Source organism: Mauremys reevesii, linkage group 9, assembly GCF_016161935.1.
Source record: "Mauremys reevesii isolate NIE-2019 linkage group 9, ASM1616193v1, whole genome shotgun sequence".
In the NCBI taxonomy this organism is placed as follows: Eukaryota; Metazoa; Chordata; order Testudines; family Geoemydidae; genus Mauremys; species Mauremys reevesii.
Genome location: NC_052631.1, coordinates 33,533,507 through 33,554,861, shown reverse-complemented (window position 1 = coordinate 33,554,861; position 21,355 = coordinate 33,533,507). Strand labels below are relative to the sequence as shown.

At 39.5% G+C, this 21,355-nt stretch overlaps 2 protein-coding genes and 1 long non-coding RNA gene across 9 annotated transcripts in view; 2 read left to right on the top strand and 1 right to left on the bottom strand.

Annotated features, from left to right (window-relative positions):
• The window catches only part of DAW1 (dynein assembly factor with WD repeats 1), a 32,992-nt gene extending 24,457 nt beyond the window's left edge, over positions 1 to 8,535 (top strand). Inside the window, exons 9-13 of the mRNA XM_039486947.1 lie at positions 976 to 1,078; positions 2,771 to 2,885; positions 5,082 to 5,158; positions 7,051 to 7,213; positions 8,208 to 8,535. Coding sequence (XP_039342881.1) covers positions 976 to 1,078; positions 2,771 to 2,885; positions 5,082 to 5,158; positions 7,051 to 7,213; positions 8,208 to 8,242 — 493 coding nt within the window. The 3' untranslated portion in view covers positions 8,243 to 8,535. The remainder of the gene's footprint in view (positions 1 to 975; positions 1,079 to 2,770; positions 2,886 to 5,081; positions 5,159 to 7,050; positions 7,214 to 8,207) is intronic.
• Positions 8,536 to 9,235: 700 nt separating this feature from the next.
• The window catches only part of LOC120372176, a 58,040-nt gene continuing 45,920 nt past the window's right edge, over positions 9,236 to 21,355 (top strand). For all 3 annotated transcript variants that reach the window (XR_005584768.1, XR_005584769.1, XR_005584767.1), the window contains exon 1: positions 9,236 to 9,453. This is a non-coding gene — a long non-coding RNA (uncharacterized LOC120372176). The remainder of the gene's footprint in view (positions 9,454 to 21,355) is intronic.
• LOC120372174 (SPHK1 interactor, AKAP domain containing) overlaps positions 12,268 to 21,355 on the bottom strand; it is a 109,093-nt gene continuing 100,005 nt past the window's right edge. For 2 of the 5 annotated variants that reach the window (XM_039489026.1, XM_039489031.1), the window contains 4 exons: positions 20,220 to 20,306; positions 18,117 to 18,169; positions 17,837 to 18,036; positions 12,268 to 14,476 (listed from right to left, as the gene is read on the bottom strand). In XM_039489026.1, coding sequence (XP_039344960.1) covers positions 14,333 to 14,476; positions 17,837 to 18,036; positions 18,117 to 18,169; positions 20,220 to 20,306 — 484 coding nt within the window. In that variant the 3' untranslated portion in view covers positions 12,268 to 14,332. The remainder of the gene's footprint in view (positions 14,477 to 17,836; positions 18,037 to 18,116; positions 18,170 to 20,219; positions 20,307 to 21,355) is intronic. The other 3 variants (XM_039489027.1, XM_039489029.1, XM_039489030.1) reach the window with 3 other exon arrangements.

The window sequence follows — 21,355 nt, the reverse complement described above, 5'->3', positions numbered from 1 at the left end:
TTACAGCTATTTTTATCAAACATTTTTAAATACAAAAACCTACCCCCATTTTTTTTGTCAAGGGGATTCTCAAAGAATCCCTTAACTCTTGATGTGACCTTTCTTCTGAAGCACATTTATTGAACCAGAGCATATTAGAAAATGACATAAACAGAGAAACTTAATGGCTCATAGGACTAGTGATGGGACATGGAGTTCTTTACCAATAGGTCACCAGCTGGAATCCAGCCCTGGTTACAAGTGATCAAAACTTGTAACTATGATTGTCCATTGTGAAATGAGCCAGTGGGTTACACTTGAATGTATAACAGAAATATCCATTTCACTAAATGTCTCCCTTATTGGTAGGCTCAACAGAGCAGCTCAGATTTATTCAGAGTTTGAAATCTATCAATTTGCTCCCAATTCATCAAGTACTTAAACACATTCGACTTCAATGGTGCTTAAACAAGTGCTTAAAGTTAAGCATGTGCTTAAGTTCCTTGCTGAATTGGGGTCTTACTGAGCTACTTTGTTCAAGGTCATTGATGAGACATGTTGGCAGAGCAGTGAGGAGAAACTTGCTCTATTTCTGTCTGGGCTCTACTTGCACCTGAATGAATAGAAGACTTCACTAGTGTTGCCAATCTGCTACAACTTACTAGCTCTAAATTCATGTCAAAGATTTTTCTAAAGGAGAAAGTAGTACAAATGGGGCTTCTTTCCACAGTACTCCTAGCCACTTTTGGTATAAGAGAAAGGAAATGGGTGCTGATGTGCCACTAGAATGCTGAACCAGCCTCACTCTGTTTTAGACAAAGTCAGCCAAACCCTCCTCACCTAACACCAGAAATTTCAGTGACTAGTGGATGAGGCAGAAAGGATTTGACCCATTAACTATACTATCATTATAGCTTACTTATAAACATATACCTTTATGCCTATCTCAGTTTTGATGCAAATGCACAGATATGAATTTTAATTCTCTTTTGCTAGGAAGTTGCATACTTTAATAGGTCACCGGGCAGAAATTAGTAGTGCACAATTCAACTGGGACTGCTCTCTAATTGTTACTGGATCGATGGACAAAACATGCATGGTAAGATAATTGGATTTTTACAAAAACCTCCTGTATAAGTCTGTCTGTTGCTATTCATGTTACACAACAAATAATTCACTGTAAGAGTTAATTTAGAACACAATGAATTCCTATACTCTTTGTTATAACTGCAGAAAATTTTTGTAACTTATTCAGAATCTATTTTGTATCATGAACCTTTTAACTGACTGCTGGTTTGTAGCAGTCTCCCAGTATAGCTAAACTGGAAGGCAGGACTTGGTGCTCCATTACAGCTAATTTCCTCTAATTTGTTTGATAAAAATTGTCTTGGGGTTGAGGCCCTGGACTGTTGCTCAGGAGAGCTGTTCTCTGCTTCTGGCTCCAACTTCCTTGGTGACCTTGGGCAAATCACTAAGGGACAGATTTTCAAAACTGGCCTGTAGTAATGAGTGACTGTGATTTTTGATGCCAAATTTTAGAAATGAGTGGCCTGACTTTCAGAGGGGATGAGTAGCCACACCATGTTGGTCTTAAACTTTGTGTCACAGTTCTCCATCTGTGAAATGGAAATAAGGCACTATCACTGTTTAAGGGTCAGCTGCTACCAGGAGAAGCAGAAATTATGCTGATAAAGAGGGAGGTACAAGAGGCAGTGTGGAGAGATATGGCCTCTTGATAGATCCCCAAAATCCATGTGATCTGGGTGCCAACCTCTCTGTTCTTTTGTGATAGGGGAACTTGCACCCTGGCAGAAGTTGAAGGAAACTCCACAAGAAAACCTCATGGAGCTTTCTTGTCCCATGTGGATTTTTTTGTGTAGGTTCATGATTTGTCCCATACTGAACACAGAACTAAAATGAACAGGGATTTCAGTACTGAGTATATTAAAACAGGAATACAAAAAGTAGCTTGGGCAGTATTGTCAAAAGCCTGCCATTCTGTCTAACTGTTGAGCCTTTTTACTCCCTGCCTGAGAGGAGGAGCACATGTGCTAGGTGCAGAAGTGAACTAATTTGTTTAGAGTCACTCACCAGATCCTGCACATTGTGTTCAGCAGATTGCACATTAGCTACCTTGATAATAAAATTCTCTTGATTAGCTGTAAATAGCCACAGATTTTCTGTCTCTCTTTAAGGTTGCATATGCAGATTACAGCATTTCAGATGAAAATTGGTTCTTTCCCCACATATGAATTCTCTCTCATTCCTTTCTTCCAGTTTTTGGAATTCAGTGAACTTTCACTGACGCTTACTCACAGGTCCTTGGTGTAAGAATGCACTTTTTGTAAATGACACATTATTTAATTAGTACATATCATTCAAGAAAGATCTGACTATGGGTAGTGACACACATGAATTTGTAAGCAGGAACTTCCCTATTGATTTCAATAGAGAATTCTGTGTAAGTGATATCACATTAAACTAGTAGAAATGAAGCACAAAATTTATCAGACATGCAATATTTCTTTTGCATTATACTGGCTAAGCAAATACATTTCCTCTCCACTGGTTTAAATCCAGGGTAGTCATGCAATAATACATTTATTAAGGTATTACATTCTGTTATGCACTAAATCAGTGCATATATGATTTGTATGTAATCAGTCACAATACTGATTGACTGACTATATACACATCCAGCAATTCAAGTCAGAATAAATAGTAAGATTGCTTATGATTGCCTGTAATTACTTGGGTGGGGTTTTATTTATTGCTTTTTATCCACATGCAGCTGTGGAATGCTGTGACCGGGACACGTGTGGCAACTTTAACAGGTCATGATGATGAAGTATTAGATGTGTGTTTTGATTATACTGGCCAGCGTATTGCAACTTCCTCAGCTGATGGTAGGTGAATTGATTGGGGCTAGCACTGTGTTTTCATATACTGGCACCGGAGTGAATGTTAGAGCAGCCCTTAGGCCTCTGGCTGACCCCAAGAGCAGAGGAACACAGTGGTAGCATAAACATTACTTTGCCCTTCCCCTCTGCTCCTGTGCTGGGTGCTGCTTGGCCAAACCCAGAAAATCTGGGCTAGAATATCTGGATCAAGATGTATTTAAGGTATCTATATCTATATATATAGAGAGAGAACAAACTCTTCATATATATATATATATATATATATATATATATATATATATATATATATATATATATAAGATTTCTCTCAAAGTTAAAACTCTAATTTTTCAAAAAGAATGAGTACTTGTGGCACCTTAGAGACTAACAAATTTATTTGAGCATAAGCTTTAGTGGGCTAAAACCCACTTCATCGGATGCATGCAGTGGAAAATACAGTAGGAAGACATATATACACAGAAGCCATGAAAAAATGGGTGTTGCCATACTAACTATAATGAGAGTAATCAATTAAGGTGGGATATTAGCAGCAGGAGAAAAAAAACCTTTTGTAGTGATAATCAGGACGGCCCATTTCCAATAGTTGAAAAGAAGGTGTGAGTAACAGTAGGGGAAAAATTAGCATGGGGAACAGATTTTACTTTGTGTAATGACCCATCCACTCCCAGTCTTCATTCAAGCCTAATGTAATGGTGTCCAGTTTGCAAATTAATTCCAATTCTGCAGTTTCTCGTTGGAGTCTGTTTTTGAAGTTTTTTTTTATTGGAGTATTGTGACTTTGAGGTCTGTAATTGAGTGACCAGGGAGATTGGAGTGTTCTCCGACTGGTTTTTGAATGTTATAATTCTTGACGTCTGATTTGTGTCCATTTATTTTTTTGCATAGAGACTGTCCGGTTTGGCCAATGTACATGGCAGAGGGGCATTGCTGGCACATGATGGCATACATCATGCTGATACAGACTAACACGGTTACCACTCTGAAACCTCTCATTTTTCAGACTTTCATCTTCTTCAAGATGCCTTGTCCAGTTAACCTCAAGCTTTCTGGGGAAATAAATTCTCTTGTGGTTGAAAGTGCATGAGAGACTGCAGGGAGAAAATAGCTTTTCGATGAAGTTAGGTCTGAGTGGCTCAAATTTGTGCTTAAACAGAAAGCTAGTTAGAGGCTTAAAAATGAAACTATTACTATGGCTTCCTAGTATGTAGTGAGAATACATAACAATGAGGGGGTGAAATAAACAATTCAGTTTCATGATTGTGTTCAGCAGATTGCACATTAGCTACCTTGATAATAAAACTGTCTCTTGATTAGCTTTAAATAGCCATAGATTTTCTCTCTCTCTTTTAGCCTGCATATGCAGATTATAGCATTTCAGGTGTTCTGCATGGTTCTTATTTCTTATGAGTCAAAATAAATAGTTTTCTACATTCCAGCCCCCTTGTTTTTTTGTTTCAATATTAGCACATATTAATGATGCTATATGTTATTGCATGTTTATTCATTATGTTTTACACCTTCCTTTGAAGCGTTTGGTACCAACCACTGTCAGGGACAGGATATTGGACCACTGGTCTGATCTGATTTGGGTAGTTCCTATGTTAGGAAGTAAAATAATGTAATTTATGACAAACAACTTTGTGACAGTGTAGGCCTACAGAAGCCCAGTCACTTGGGACACTTACTAGATTGGACAAAACACTAGCAAACATGCAGTATTTGATTACACGAAGGTTATATACAAATTGTGGGTGTATATTTAGAGGTCGTACAGTGGAAGCCATTAAAAAGTCAATATTTTCCTACCATAGCACAGATATTTCCTGACCTACTTTATGTATAAGGGAAACCTGTGGTGATGTCAAATATCACCACAGACTTAAATGTTGGCAAATCATGACTTTTTACAGGCAACCACTGCATGGACCCAATCCTGAAAATATGCATGTAAGTCTGTGGGATTCCTTGCGTGAGAAAAGTTACTCATGTTTATATTTGAAGAATCAGACCTTAACGTAGTTATTCCTAATACAGGACTTTCTTCTGCTTCCACTGAAGTCAGTGGCAAAACTTCCATTGACTTCAGTGGGTCCAAGCTGAGGAGTACTACTAATGAGAATGTAAACACTTTATATATAGACTTAAGCAAAACAGTCACAAATGGCTTTTCTTCTAATACAGGATCAGCAAGAGTTTACAATGCTGAAACAAAAAAATGCATTGCAAAGCTGGAAGGTCATGGAGGTGAAATTTCTAAGGTGAGTTTTTATTTCTAAGTGACATCATGCTAACCAGCAATTATTACATGTCATTGGCATAAGTTTCAAGATGAAATGTAAACATGGATTTTTATAGCCCGTTGGTGAGTGCTTACTTAGGATGCTGTCTTCCAAGACTTTTCAGCTTCCTGTTGGGATGGGGAACATGGCTCAGACAAGCTGCTTCCCTGATTTTGTCACTTTAGGGGCCTTTGAACCCCTCCTTACTCTGTTTTATTCCTCTGTGCAGCTGGGGTGGAGGCCCATGTCTCTAAGGTGAAATATTAAGGGTAGAATTTTCTAAGTGCCTAAGTCCCATTTTCAAAAGAACATATTCACATAGGAGGCTATCCCTCTTTGAAAGTCAGGTGCCCAAGTCAATTTTGAAAATAGAATGAAGGCTCCTAATTGACTTAGGTGCTTTTGAAATTTTATCCTAAAGGCAAAGATTGTTATTTAATTATTGCAATTCTTCTTGCTTGTCATTCAAGTGGATCATTATTTCATGATTTATGTGAGCACTCAAACTAGTGTGCAGGCCCATGATGCTTTAATTGTTTGGTGATTTCCAAGGTTGAAATATTAACTTTTTAGGAGCTAGGCTAGTTCTTGGCAAAAAAAATGAAGTCTTGCTGTTTGTAGTCTGGTGGGTCTGTCCACCAGCTTGGGGACAAAACGATCAGCCACACCCAACTCTGTTTTTAGCCTTCAGAACAGGTGCTTTTACACAAAAACGAACAAGTAACAAAAGTGATAGTCCTGACCTGGACCAATACCGCAGAGTCCTCTACCGTCCATTATTTGAAGGTTCTCGGCCTTCCCTTACTCTCAGGGTGACCACAAGGCTTACCTGCCCTGTTGCTCAGGGAAGTGTTTGTATCTTCTGGCCCTCCTTCTCTTACAGACCTAGATCTTCACTTATATCTTCCATCTGGGAATCAGAGCCGATCATTAGCTGGATCAGCTGGCGGCTGGGTTCTCCTTAGGCCAGAGCTTTCTGCTCCCTTGCTCTGTGGAACCTTAAAGGGGCAGACTGCTCTGTTACACTCTTTCCCTACATTCATCTGATTATTAAAATCCTGTAGTGAGAGAAAGTTAGATTGAGAAGGGATAGCCTTACTTTACCTACTATGTTCTAAGCAATACCATTTTTTCCTCTGGTTTAAAAGAGAAGGGGCCAGTGGCAAGGCAGTCTCCATCAAGGGCCCTAATTCTGGAACTAGCTTCTCTACCTGGGAGCTAGAATTTGCCTTTTGGGCACACTGAATACTGCTCTGTCTTTGCATATATCGCATGGAAGGATGTGATATTATGGGGAGTCTGTTGTTTTGCAAGTTCATTTTTTTCAGGGTGGGGGGGAAGAGGCATGATATGTTGAGCACTGTTACCAGTCAATAATTCACAAACAGTCTGTGTGATGACATTTTAAATTGTGTAATAAACCCAATATAGTGAGGTTATGCTCCTTAAATTATGTATGAGGAGTTAAAAACATATGCAAACTTGGCAATGTAAAGTAGTGGTCTTTAATGGGAGTTAAACTATTATAGGGAATTACCTCATTTCACATAAAACACTCTCAAATATACATACAGTGAAAGCCACAGTATATAAATAACATGCATATAATGTCACAGCAATTGGGGAGCTACTATCCAAGGTCTTGATCCTGTAATTGTCTCAGTGTGGATGGACCTTGCAACTGCACACCCAGCCCCAGAGGCAAGGGTCTGCCTGTATGGATCCAATTGCTGGATTGTGCCTTAATTTTATATTAGGAATTGAACTCTGACTCTTGGTTGTAAGTGCTAACCACTGAATCGTGCTTTCTCTTCCAGTTATATAGGCTGGAATGCTAACTGGTGTCACTTTTTTTTGTCATTGTTTTAAAGATCTGCTTCAATCCTCAAGGTAGTCGTATCCTAACAGCCAGCTCTGATAAAACAGCTCGACTTTGGGACCCTCATACAGGACAATGCATTCAAATATTAGAGGGACACACTGATGAGATATTCTCATGTGCTTTCAACTACGAAGGCGATATCATCATTACAGGTAACTATCTGGGATTTTTTTATACTGTTTTATATTTTGAAACAAAACATGTACTTGGACCATCCCACACATGTTGAGAGCACCAGTGACTTCCAACACATAGCCAAGGTAGAATGAGAAATGCACTAAAGAACTGTGGTTCAATTTCATACTGCTATGATCAAATTTGAATATAGGCATGGACAAAGCTTTAGGCTAAACCCTGCTACCTTTGCCATGGGCATGCCCTATCCACAAAACAGCTGACTCAGTCCAGTTCTCACACTGCATGCACCGTGAGGGGATAGGACAGGGGTCAGGAACCTCTGGCACGCGCTCGCCAGGGTAAGCACCCTGGCAGGCTGGGCCGGTTTGTTTACCAGCTGCATTGGCAGGTTCGGCCGATCGCGGCTCCCACTGGCCGTGGTTTGCTGCTCCAGGCCAATGGGGACTGCGAGAAGCGGCGCAGGCTGAGGGATGTGCTTGTCCGCAGCTTCCTGCTGCCCCCATTGGCCTGGAGCAGTGAACCGCGGCCAGTGGGAGCCGTGATCGGCCGAACCTGCAGACATGGCAGGTAAACAAACTGGCCTGGCCGACCAGGGTGCTTACCCTGGCAAGCTGCATGCCAGAGGTTGTGGACCCCTGGAATAGGCAATGGGCAGGATGCAAAGAACCTCTGTCATGGGACTGAACTGTCAGTGCCTCTGGAACTGTTTTCTGTGCAAGCTCCATCCACTTTAGAACAGAGGAGGTCTTGTGAAAGAGTTAGGCATGAACAGTGGATCCACAACTGCTTGGAGCCATTTTCTGAACTCCACACATGGGGGGCAGGAGGGCAGCAGCCATACAGAGTACTGCAGCTGCTGAAGGGCTCCAGTATCTCTTTGCAGACACAGGCAAGAGAAGTCTGCTTACACAGATCTGTCTACAGGCTAATTATTTAAGTATTAATTAAGAAGGAAAATATATACAGTAGGGACAAAAGTAATCGCCTATAATGTGTGTTTATTACTAGGGAGCAAGGATAACACCTGTAGGATATGGCGCTGACTGAAGATGAGGTATGGCTCAATTTGCTCGAAGCTTTGATCAACATCATAAGAGTAGTCAAAAATCAGCAGTCGTTCAGAACTCTGTTTTCCTTTTGCCCTCTTTGAGAGTTCTCAGTCTTGCTGAAGTAGAGCAGTTCCCTGGACTTTGACAGGTTTGACTCTTTGGACTGCTGAATTCAGCTAGTTATCTGTATCATTAGCACGAATACAATAGGTTAGCTGCATGTTTTGACAGGCCACTGTTTGTTTTTACATGTAACATTTATAATAAAAAATAGCATCATGGTACTATCACATGTGTAAAGGGCATTATTTGCACATCTCCTGTGAGTGTTTCTATACTACATTTACTTTTTTGTATGTAATAAAATGTTTAGCTAAAGTGCTAAGTTGTATTAATTGTAGTGCAATGTTCTTACTTGGGTATTTTTGGGAGAAAATGTATTAGTCATTGTTTATAAGTTACATTGCTATTACTAAATATAGAGCATGCTGCATTTAAAAAAACCCTTTTTTCCCTCATTCACCTCTTCACCTGGGGTGGGTGAAGAACCTCTAAGGGGGGCTGCCTCTTCCTTCCCGCAACCTCCCAGAAAAGCTGCTCTTTCTATGGAGAGACAGCGGAGTCTAGGACCTAGCTGGACAGTTCAGTCACCAATAACTGAACCTGTGAAGAGGTGAGGAGGGCAGAATCAAAGTCATGAAAGGGGGAAGGGAGTTAGTGTGTCTGTGAGTGAGGGGGACAGAATCAAATGGAGGGTATATGTGTGTGTCTGTGTGCAGTCTGTATTTTCCAAACAGTGTAACAGCTCACTGAGCCATGTCCATGTGTTCCCCTCCTATGCAACTGGGCAGTAATTCAAGGAAACAGGATCCAGCAATACAAGGACTCTGCAGCTTTAAAGCAGCTGCAGAGCCAATGCATTTGTTCCCACCCTGACCAATAAGAAGTGTGTGTGTGTGAGTGAGTGAGAGAGGGGTTCATGGGACAGCAGCATCCCAGCCCTGCGGTCCCATCCAGCTATACCAGGGACTCTGTCTCCCCTCAACCTCCAGAACCCCAAACCAGTCATAGCACTACAGCTGACCAGTAGCAGGGTTATCATTGGCTGCCAGCCTCTATGGATGAGCTCTGACTTCTCAGCGGGGGTTGATGGATTATGCAGCAGGAATTAAAGCTCTAACTCTCCTCCACTTTCACTGGGTAAGGTAAGCAGTTTGTGGGGAACAGAGAGGGGAGAGAGGATGGGCTTATTATTTAGTGAGAGTCCCCTCTTCAACTCCTTGTGCCACTCCATGGTTCTTCTCACTTTGGGGCCACTCAGACCTTTTGTGGAGGGATAGGGGGAGCACCCACTTTTCTCTCTGTGCAGCTTTCCTGTGGCTTTCTCCACTCTCTCACTTTCCTTCTCAGCTGGTGGGAGGGTGGGGATGCAGAAGCCTCACAAATAGCAGACACTATCTTCCTATTAATCATTTTTAATTAGCCTGGTAGACCAGATGGCTCATTTAACTATTTGTCCTGCTAAATGCTAACATCTTTACAGCTGCAATCAAGTTATTTTCTAAAGGCCTATTCCCAATTATGACAATGGCTGCAGGATGGGATATATGAAACATTAAAACCCAGTGGCATTATGAGTTCACTGGTAGTTGCCAAAGGCTTAGTATAACCTCAGAGTAGTGGCTCTGCCTTGAATTAAATCTCTTTCCTTCTAAGCTAGAGATAATTTTTATTTATTAAATAGCTCTCATGGTCTCTGATCATATCCCTGACTAGTCTCCCTGACATTCTGAAAACTAGAATACATGATTCATGGCAACAGTCATTCTCTGCAGGTTATACAACCCTGTACTAAGGCCATGCAAGATAAACAGGCTGTGTCTGCAGCAAAACCTGCCTCTCCAGAAACAAATAAATCCTGAATTTAATAGGCTGACTGTAGGCAGATCTTAATCATTCATACCTTGTACGCCAGTAAAATGTTTTCAGCCTTGGTTAATTAACAAAGATTTGTGAGAAGACAATCTTTGATGTTAGCACATGTATTAGGAAGAGAATGGGTTATCAGAAATTAATGATGCTAAACATAAAAAAAACAGACCTTACATATTAGTGAAAATTAAATTCCCATGCAAATGTTAGGACTACCAGTGCTGCAGCAAGATCTGGCTTAATTAAGAATTAAGTGCTTAATTCTGCCAGCCTAACTTATGTTGAGGAGTTACTACCATACTCATACAGGGAGTACTATAAACTTCACTGAATTTTAGTGCAGGCCAAATTCTGCCGCCTCTTTATGTGGGTGTGCAGTAGACTGAACAGAAGAGCTAACTATAAGAAGACTTCCTCTGCATCCTCCCCCTCAAACCTATGTATGGGTAAGGCAGAATTATTAGGCAAAGCCACATGCTGAGGAGCTATAGTGATCTCAGTCCAAGTGTAGGCTGCTGGCATTATCTGAAGCTGCATAAAATATGGTGTTCTCATTTCTGGTGAATTTCATCATTGCTCACTACATTTAAAATTCACTGTAATTTTGCAGCACACTTTTTGATAGTGGACTCCCCCCTCCCCATTCTGATTTCCCAACCCAGTTAAGCCTGACCTTGGGTTTCCTTTTCTGTTCAGCAGTGGGAAAGGCTTTTTTTACACCTGACCATTAGGAGTGTGCAGCATTTGTGACAATTAAATAAACGCAGGCATTTCTGCACTGCTTAACCAATGACAATAAGGACCCTGCTTTAGCTCTTGCATCCCTCCTGCACTGAGCAAAAAGGAGAGTGCGTAGCTGTGGTTATTCTGAACCTAATCCTGAGACCTAATGAGCACTTGCCTCCCATATATTTCAGTGGAGGTGCAGGTGCTCAGCATTTCAGGATCAGGTCCCATGTCATCTGAATAAAACTTGGAACCTCAGCAAAGCCACAGCTCTCTGAATGGAAATGAAAATGAACCCATTCTTAAATGAGACGTTAAAGGTATAACATGAATATAACACTGCATAGACACGGGTCTCTAAGCATGTTGGAAACAATTACAAGTTACTTGTTACTTAAGTTCACCCACTCTTAAGATTTTAATTTAAGGTTTAAACCGTTAATATTGCTCGCTAGTTTGTTGCCAGCCCATTGCTCAAGAGTTGTGTGGAGCTGGAGGAGTGAGGCTAATTACTCACTAAACTGAAATTTCAGGGCAGAATTTAGACACACTCTGTGGGTCTAACAGTTCCTTTTTTAGACTTGTGTGACCTTAGTCTAGACAAGGTGGGTGAGGTAATATCTTTACTGGCCCAACAGAAGAAAACAGAAGATCTCCTCTGTGTGGCTTGAAAGCTTGTCTCTCTCACCAACAGAAATTGGTCCAATAAAAGATATTACCTCACCCACCTTTTCTCGCTAATATCCTGGCACCAGCATGGCTACAACTAAGCTGCATATAACCTTAGTATAGACAGGTTAATGTTTTATCAGTAGGACAGTACCTCCAGCAGAACAGCAACTTCTCACACTGTGCAGAGATATTGGTTTATTACTGATTCACTTCTTATTGCATCTGATCCTCTTACAAAATTACACATCAATATAATGCTAAGTCTGATCCTGTTTGGCTTCTAATATCTGTTAAGATCTAATCACCCACTCCATCGCTTTTTAAAACGGGGCTACAAGTATAGATATAAGTTGTGGCTTGATTTTCAGAGGTGCTGAGCAGCTACAAATCCCACCGACGTCAGTGGGCACTAGAGATGAGCAGCACTTTTGAAAATTAGACCATAAATAACTAAAACTAGGGGCATAAGCCTTTGAGGTGATGCGCGACCTCAACTTCCATCGCCGCCTTTGGTATAAGGACCTGTTGTGAGACATTGCATTCAGCAAAAGCAGGTTCGGGAAGGCTAAATGATTGTCACGAATATTGTTTAGTTGATCAAATAAAATGTATTACACAGTTTCCATTTCCAATATGCAATAAAAACACAGCAACACCTTTTAGAAAGGCAAAGGGGACACATACTGTAACACAAATTTATTTCTGATTAGATTGCAACATTAAGAACTACTGTACAGAAGTAACTTCATCACATTGTTACAACCCAGTCATGATAGTTGTGCTTTGTAAGGTAAGTAAACATTTATTCTAGCACAGCAAAAGTTTGTATACTGACAACTAACTGGATTTGGTCTAAAAATAAATACCTTTTCCCATTTATTAGAACAAACAAAGTACTTTCAATCTGTAACACTCAATACTTACGTTATTAACAGTCAGCATCTCAGAGATGCGGAGTGCCCACAACTTCCACTGGCATCAATTGGAGCTGTGGCACTTCAGCGCTTCTCAGGAACAGGCCCAATAGCTGTACAGTTAAATTTAGTGTATATAGTAGATCAACCTTTATATTGTCAATAAAGTGACCTTTACTGTTTTGTGTATACTGTAGAGTAAATGTAGGGTTAGCCACGTACCTTTATCACATAGATATAGATATTGATTCACTGACAAATCTTTTCCTTAACAAATGAGTGTGAGAGGGTGGAAATGAATTTAATGGTGGTAACACTGATAGTATGGCTCTTTTTCATAATTTATTTAAAAATATTTCAAAATTTTCAAAAATATTTAGTGCAAAAGGATAATTTTCAGGAAAAATTACAGAAGCATATAGTGATATAAGGAAGGTAAATTATCTCTTTCATATCATTTTATCAGGGAAATACAGGTAGAATTTCTCTTCCATCTTTTAGTGTAGGGGAAAACAAAAAAATGAATGTTTGTGTTTTCAAAGAAGCAAATCAAAGTATATGTGAAATTCAAACAATAGGAGCTTTGCTGCAATAAGCTGTTTTTTCCCCTTTAAATTCAAAACCAATCTCTTTGGCAGAGTCAAGAGAATTTATAATTACGTATATAATACTAACTGTTCTTCTCAACAGCAGTCTACTGTAGTTATATCAATGTTACTGTAATAACATGAACTATCATTTTTATTCCAAACATATATATCCAAAATGAGCCGGTAACCCTAAGGTAAACATATGCTTATAGGTGCTAAGAATCATTTTGTATTCTTGTAAGTAACAAAAACAAAATTAAAGTTTAGGCATGTGTATGACAATACAATCAGTTTTTCAGGTAGGACTATGCTCAGGTGATTTTTCTTTTTAATAATCAATTAAATTAGGCTAAAAATTATATAATCTCCGATATACTGCTCTTTATCCATAGCTCTTAAAGCATAAGATACTTTCATAAGACAGTAACTGTCATCACCCCCTTTTCACAGATAGGGAAACTGAGGCACAGAGGTGCTGGGATAGAACCCATATCTTCTGATTATTCACTGGTCCAAACTGCCTCTGATTAAAATGGAAAGGAATCAGAATGTTTTTAAAGAGTAATATTTGAGAGTTCCTCCAGAAAAACACAAGGATGGTTAAAGGCTATGGAGAAGAAATAAGTGGTCTCACATGAGGAAATTATAATGCATTTTCAGCAGCTTGTTATTGTATCAGCTACCTATAAAGGTCTAATAGCTCAAAGACTTCTACCCCATTAGACACGGTAAGGATTTTAAAAAATACTTGTATATCTATATCTATATTATTTATCTAAAGATGCACATCCGCCTATGCATTCATTTGGCTGTCCGTCTGGAAACCACTAGTGTTCTAATAGTTAACCTGTACACATATTAGTGTTTTAAAAACTGAATGTTGTTAGTGTATAATTCCATTTCAGTTGATTGAAATAATCAAAGGATATTAATAGAATATTTGATTATAGAAATATATCCTATTTTCATCCATCCTTCATATTATCCATTCACTTCAAAGGCGCAAAACACCCATCCTCTCCTAATACAGTACATCCGAAAGTACAATATGTCAAAGTTCTCCCACATGATATAATAGTATATGGTGCACCTTGATTTCACTTTGCTCAGTGTACAGTTGTGTGCACTGTCCGCAGAGTTTCTATATCTCTGCTTGTTTTATGCACTGATGTTTGAAAATTAGAGCATTACACAAACCACTGCCACTTAAGCTGGATTAAAATGAAAATGCCAAACATTTACGACGTTTCTTATCCCAGTTCGAGGAGCCAGTCAAAGAGGCTAGGTGTCCTCTCTCTGCTTTCCTCATGTAGCTTGCAGTATTGTACCAGCGCATGAAAGATATCACCCACTTTCCAGGACTTCTGGTGAACTAACCGCATAACATCTAGAAACTAGATAAAATGGCACATTTAGGGTTTCATTCATTGTGTATTCTTAACCAGCTTTTGTTAAATAAACACATGCAAATAACTTCAGAGTATGATGACATTACTGAGCCCTGCTAGCGATCAGAACACCACTGTTTCAGGCACTGCATGCACACAATAGCAGTGCAATATGCTGAGGGGTCTGTCTATAAAATATGGATCTGAAAGATGTCTACTTTTGGACATCTGGAACTTTGCATTTCATTTCTGAAAGTCTATAATCTGTGAGAGCCAGATTCTGTTCTTAATGACACCAGTTAAATCAATAGCAATTCTGCTGAAATTAGTGAAGTTTATTCCTGTTTACAGCTATGGGAGATCTTTAACCCTGATAAATAATTACAACCTTCCATGATATTGACAGGCCATTATCAAAATCTTAGGTACTGTATCTTGTACAACCCTAGGGATCCAACCTGAAGAGCTTAGATTTGAAGGAAAAATACTTTTCTCTTTCATTATCATAGTCCATATTCTTGTTTGGTTACATTTCATTTATAGTCTTAAACAGCTGGAAAAAATCCTACATTGTATCCACTTTTGTGTTTTCCTATTTTAATAAAGGACTTCATAATGTCATGCATCTGGCCTATTTTTTTTCAGGCTTGGAAATGAAAATCAAAGCTTTTCATTTCCTTGAATTTCACAATCAATAACTAATTAGGCTCCTTTTTATACATCTTCCAGTTTTAAACCACACAAGAAAATATTGTGTATCTGTAGCTTGTGTAGCTGTTTGCTATTTACATACTGAGTCCCAAACTTTAATATGTATTTGAATTATATGTAATAAGCACGTGATTTCCAAGAGCAGCTTTGTAGGCAGGATGTACTTCATTATTCTCTAGTGCATTTTAGCAATTGAATTAACTGTTTGCAAAAGCACGAGTAAAGCTGACAGCTGCTTCTTAAATAAGATGCAATTTGGACAGTTGCTGCTGAATGCATTTTAAATTATGTTTATGATTCCCAACTGCATATACTCAAGAAATACCAAACAATATCTCTGCTAGATAAAATGATCTTCCCAGAGATATTATTTTAAAATGCCAAAATATTGACTGTAATATTTTTTCTTTCATTGATTTATTTAAATACCCTGATATTTTTGTAAACCTGATGGCTGGATGGAACCTTTAATGCTGACCCTTGGAAAGGGACAGTTTTGGCAGTTATAAACTGTCTGAAATGGCATCCTGTGGTTCTCATTAAGGGGGAGTAAGCAAGCCCTTGGAATATGAAATATCCTCCATGTAGCTGAGGACCCACAGTGCTGGAGGCCATTTGGAGCTTGCATGCTTTGATGCTTTGGAAAAACACCGTAATGAAACTTGAAAAGGTTTAAAATCTGTCTCCTCCTCCATCTAAAGATAGTTATGCCTTCACAAATGTGGCTGGCAAAAGTGATGTTTAATTAGTAGCTAAAGCCCCAGTCCTGCAGGTAGGTACCCTTGCGGAAAGCTGATTGTTGCAATTAAACACTCATATTCAGAAGAGAGGCTGTTATGGATTTTATAAAACAATCTGGAAAGTCTTGAAAAAACCCTAATCATTGTGCAGAATAAAGAGGAAATGGAAGTTCTAGTCACTAGAGTGCACTTCCTTGTATATTTGAAATCTGGGGGTCCAGGTCTTCACTGTGCTGCAGCTTCACTAGCACAAAGGGTCTATAAAGCCAATGGATCTACCCACAGGGGACGTTCTCTGAGCGTGTGGGGCTGTGGCAAAGGAGGTAAGCTCAGCACACAGCTGTGCTCCAACTCTTCCATCTGCAGGAATTGCTTCTTGGGTCTTTGGGCAACTAGCCACGAGCTCAGTCATGCCTGAGGTATATTATTAAATATTTTAAATAATTAAATAATTAATAATTAATATTTATTAATTAAATAAATATTTAATTAATAAATATTAAATAATTAAAATAATTATTTTAATAATAATTAAAAAGGGGATAGAGAATAAGACTGAGAATATATTATTGCCCTTATATAAATCCATGGTACGCCCACATCTCGAATACTGTGTACAGATGTGGTCTCCTCACCTCAAAAAAGATATTCTAGCCCTAGAAAAGGTTCAGAAAAGAGCAACTAAAATGATTAGGGGTTTAGAGAGGGTCCCATATGAGGAAAGATTAAAGAGGCTAGGACTCTTCAGTTTGGAAAAGAGGAGACTAAGGGGGGACATGATAGAGGTATATAAAATCATGAGTGATGTTGAGAAAGTGGATAAGGAAAAGTTATTTACTTATTCCCATAATACAAGAACTAGGGGTCACCAAATGAAATTAATAGGCAGCAGGTTTAAAACAAATAAAAGGAAGTTCTTCTTCACGCAGCGCACAGTCAACTTGTGGAACTCCTTACCTGAGGAGGTTGTGAAGGCTAGGACTATAACAATGTTTAAAAGGGGACTGGATAAATTCATGGTGGCTAAGTCCATAAATGGCTATTAGCCAGGATGGGTAAGAATGGTGTCCCTAGCCTCTGTTCGTCAGAGGATGGAGATGGATGGCAGGAGAGAGATCACTTGATCATTGCCTGTTAGGTTCACTCCCTCAGGGGCACCTGGCATTGGCCACTGTCGGTAGACAGATACTGGGCTAGATGGACCTTTGGTCTGACCCGGTACGGCCTTTCTTATGTTCTTATGTTCTTATGAGGTAGCTCTAATGTGTTGGGGCTGAAGCAGGCTGGCCCTGGAATAGGGGCAGTTCAGTGTTGGCGTAGAGCCACTATCGGGACCAATGCCAAGTGACGCACTGGTAAACAAGGTCCTCTTTCAGTTTTTGGAAGTGAAATTCACCTCAATGTATGGGATCCCTGAAGAGTCGTATGCACTACTCTGTCCCATGTCATATTCTGCTCCTATTGCCACTGACATCAGTGGGATCAGGATTTTCCCCAACTGGCTTAAGTGGGACCTAAGTGGAGACTAAGACCTTGCATGATGCTTGTTAAACTCCATGTAACCACTTGGCACTGTCCAAGAACATCCTCATTAAGGGTCTTTTTTTGTTAACTCTGTCCTGATTTCTGCAGCTGTCACTTTCATGCAATGGAATGGCTGACCTGAATAGGTGAATTCTGCTTCACTGGTGTGTATACTGTTCTCTGTTTGAGGAGGTCTCATTAGAGCTTATGCTCTAATACACTTGTTAGTCTCTAAGGTGCCACAAGTACTCCTGTTCTTTTCATTTTAAGTGATTATTGTTTTGAGCTATATACAACAGCTGGGAAGAATTTTTGTTGTCATTACAAACATTTGATTTACAGTTCAGAGGTTAAAGTACATTGATGTTATGCCCTACACGGTAAATACTACCTTTTCAATTCTGTTTTCCTGAGATCTCTGAAAATAGATGGTTCGTATTCCAAGTTCAGAAGCAGCTATCCACTGAAGAGTGGCTCGTAGCTCTGCATCTGGGCACTCTGGCTCCAGGTCAAAGTTTATCACCAGTAGGTCTTTTTGACAATTGGCTGTTTCCACTGATAGTCCAGAAGTGCTTTCTGAAAAAGGAGTCACTATGCAATTATGTGTATTAACCTCAGAAGCCCTACATCAAGTCAAATTTCTCTGTCACAACTGATACAATTCAACTCACCCTCCATGTTTTCTGGCTGTTCTTTAAGGAAAGCCTTTTCTTCTGCTAATTCACTTAGAAACAAAACAACAACAAAGCCTGTTAGTAATATTAGGAACAGTGTAAAGCATTGTTTCATTAGAGTTGAGGTTGTGAATTTGTCTTATAATGTAAAATTTTAATCTATAAAGTTGCAAAAATGATAAACAGTATGGGGAGAGATGTGAATCAGGGTACAAGCTACACAATGTTATTACCACAGTATGACATACTGCTTGCAGAGTGCCTTGTACATCACACTTAATGAAAATCAATATATCGTTACTGTTGCCCATTGTGTAATCAGGATAAGAAACTACAAGTCTTGTGACGTGGCACGAACTACAATGTTCCCTCCATGCTGCATCTTTTTAAATCTTGCCTTCTTTTTATACCTGTCCTAGCTGTATGTAACCATAATGAGCTAGTGTCTTCAGGAACTGTCATTTTTTTAGCATATCAGCTCTGTTTTGATAATTGGGTTATTTCAATATCTTCCAAAAATGTCGAGGGGTCCGCATTTCATATATACCACTATGCTTTCCTGGTAGACAGCACGGGGAAAACTCCAGATTCAGTGTCACAGAACCCCGTGCTCCCCACCCTCCCTTTTGGAGGAGTATCTACATATTGCAGAAGGCTGTACATCTGGTAATAAAGTTACAGCCACTTGATACTTGCAGTGATATTTGCAGAGGTATAGCATCCACTGTATAGATTTACATAGGATCCCATCCTCTACTTATTCAGGGGAATTTGTGCATGGGTAGCATTTGGCTGGAAGAACTACTATTATCCCCCTCAAAAAGACTGCAAAATTCCAGTCTTAAATGGAAAGTTACATGGAAGCAAGATCATAGACATTTTTTTTTGTAGCCAGTGCCATATATGGGGGAAAGGTTAAAATGCCAGCGTTCACTGCATGGTTTATCATGAGTGTGAGGCAGTTCCTTGGCATCGGTACACCATTCATGAATCTACAATTAAAAATCTTCTTAGATCTTCTATTTCAATATCAAACTATTCTCTGTCCGATCCTTGCTCTTGTAGTTACAGATTGCCTTACTTTTCTTGCCTTTCCTGACCTCTGTCTTCACAGAATCTCAAGTTTCTTGGCTGGCATCTGGTAAATTCACCAGTAGCTGGCTAGTGATTGAGAACACTTAATTCTACAGGCACTTCATATGTAAGTGAAAGGTGTCAGTTTGAAGTGTGTGTGGGCAGCAGTCAGCACTCCATGGTGCTGGCAGAAAGGTGTAAATGTTTTATTATGGCTATCATCCTCAGTCCACAGCTGAAACAGAATATTTACGATTCTACAGAAAGGTGATTGGCCTATGTGTATATAAAAAAGGTCAGAATCTTTGGATAGCAGGAGAAGCTAGATCCTCAATGATCTAAAATGGATTGTGATCCATTAGTAGATTGTGAGGAGTTTCTGGGGCTCACAGTGACTTTGCAAAGTGCCTATCTTCTCTGCATGATGTACAGTATACTAATTTCTACAATTATACCACTGCATTCTACCACTTACCAGTAGGTTATACCATGTTTCAGGGTACCAGAATCTTTAGGCAGGTACTTGCACATCTCTTTATAACTTTATTGCTCTTGAGGAAGCTTGGTAGAATCATGCCCAGAGACAGTGGATAAGGGGTGTCTTGGGCCAAATTATACATCATCTTGTAAAGAAAGTTATGATTTCTTTTTCCTTGGCTTAAATGAATTGACTCTGCTATCCTGATCTTAACTGCTATTAGGAGAAGCCTTTGAGAAAGTTATTTTTTGAGGAGTGTTCACATAGTGGGAAGTGGATAACTTAGTTAATTCCATCTTTAAAGAAAGCACATGGAGGATATATATCCTTCAAGGTGCCCACCAGGAACAGCCTACCCATGAGCTAGTATGGTCACTCTGCATAAGGGTGCCTGCATGTGCATTTATCTAAGACTAATGACCGCTTAAACAGCATCTTAGAAGCACTGATAAGCAGGTGTTTGGCACGTTTTGGATGATATAAATGATTTTCAGCTGAAATTGGAATAGTACTTCTAAATATTAGACTTCATTTTAGTAGCTACTTACTTAATCATAGGAGAAGAGGGCATGTTTTCCTGATAAATTTCCAGGTCCATAATGCCAAGACTGCTAGTGGTACTGCTGTTGCCATTGCTGACAAAGCAAAAGTTTAAATATTAGTGCCAATCTGCACTACCACAGATCCATACATTTTCTAATTAATGTGCAAAGAAAAGTGAATGTGATGTCCCCCTGGTATACAGAGTTACTGCTCTAAACCCAGGTTACACAAAACCAGGGCATATTACTCCAGTTCTGCTCAATAAACGATTCCCACGAACAAGGATACTGACATGTTCAAAATAATTCTAGATGAGTCATGTATCCAGTGATACTCTGAACTGAAAAAAAATAATGGACCCAATCTTGTTAATGGCTTATGCAGTGATATGTGAATTTTAGTTCAACATCTAACCTTTGACAGAAAAACAAGCTGCATGAGTTTTTATACAGCATGACTATCAGGTAGTTAGAGATGTCTTGGGTATACCTGCAGAGATTCAAATACCTCTGAACATGGTGAGGTAAGGCAAGGGATCTGTCTGCCTGCCTCACTACTTACCTTCTAGGTAACTCCATACCCATAACACAGGCAGTTCTTTCAGTGCAGTAAATCACACCATCTGAACACTGCAGGAATCTGATGGAACTTACAGGTATAATGGCAATCTGTCTTGTCTTGCTGGCCAGTATGAAATAGACTGAGATTTCAGCCAGGGCCAATGTTTTCAGTGGGATCAATAATATTTGGAAGCATTCTCTTCGGTTACATTGCAAGAATGACTCTTTCCATCTCAGGATGTTTGATAAGATAATGCCCTTTCACTGTATGACACCATCATAAATTAGATGATCACTCTGTCCGCATAACTATGCAACCAAGATGCTGTGTATTTACTGACCCCAGTGCATATTAACACCAACAATGGATAATTTTTTATCCTATGGAGTTAGGGGTGCAATTGAACCAGTCTATTTCAATTAAAACTCCTATAGTATTTTTCTCACACCAAAATAGTGACCATGCAGTACCTCTTGCCATCAACTTTTACAAAATCAGAGTGTTAAGATTGGTGCACTGCATTGATTTCTCAGTGGGGAGAGCCACGAGGCACAATATATTATCTTTCTCACATTTAAGA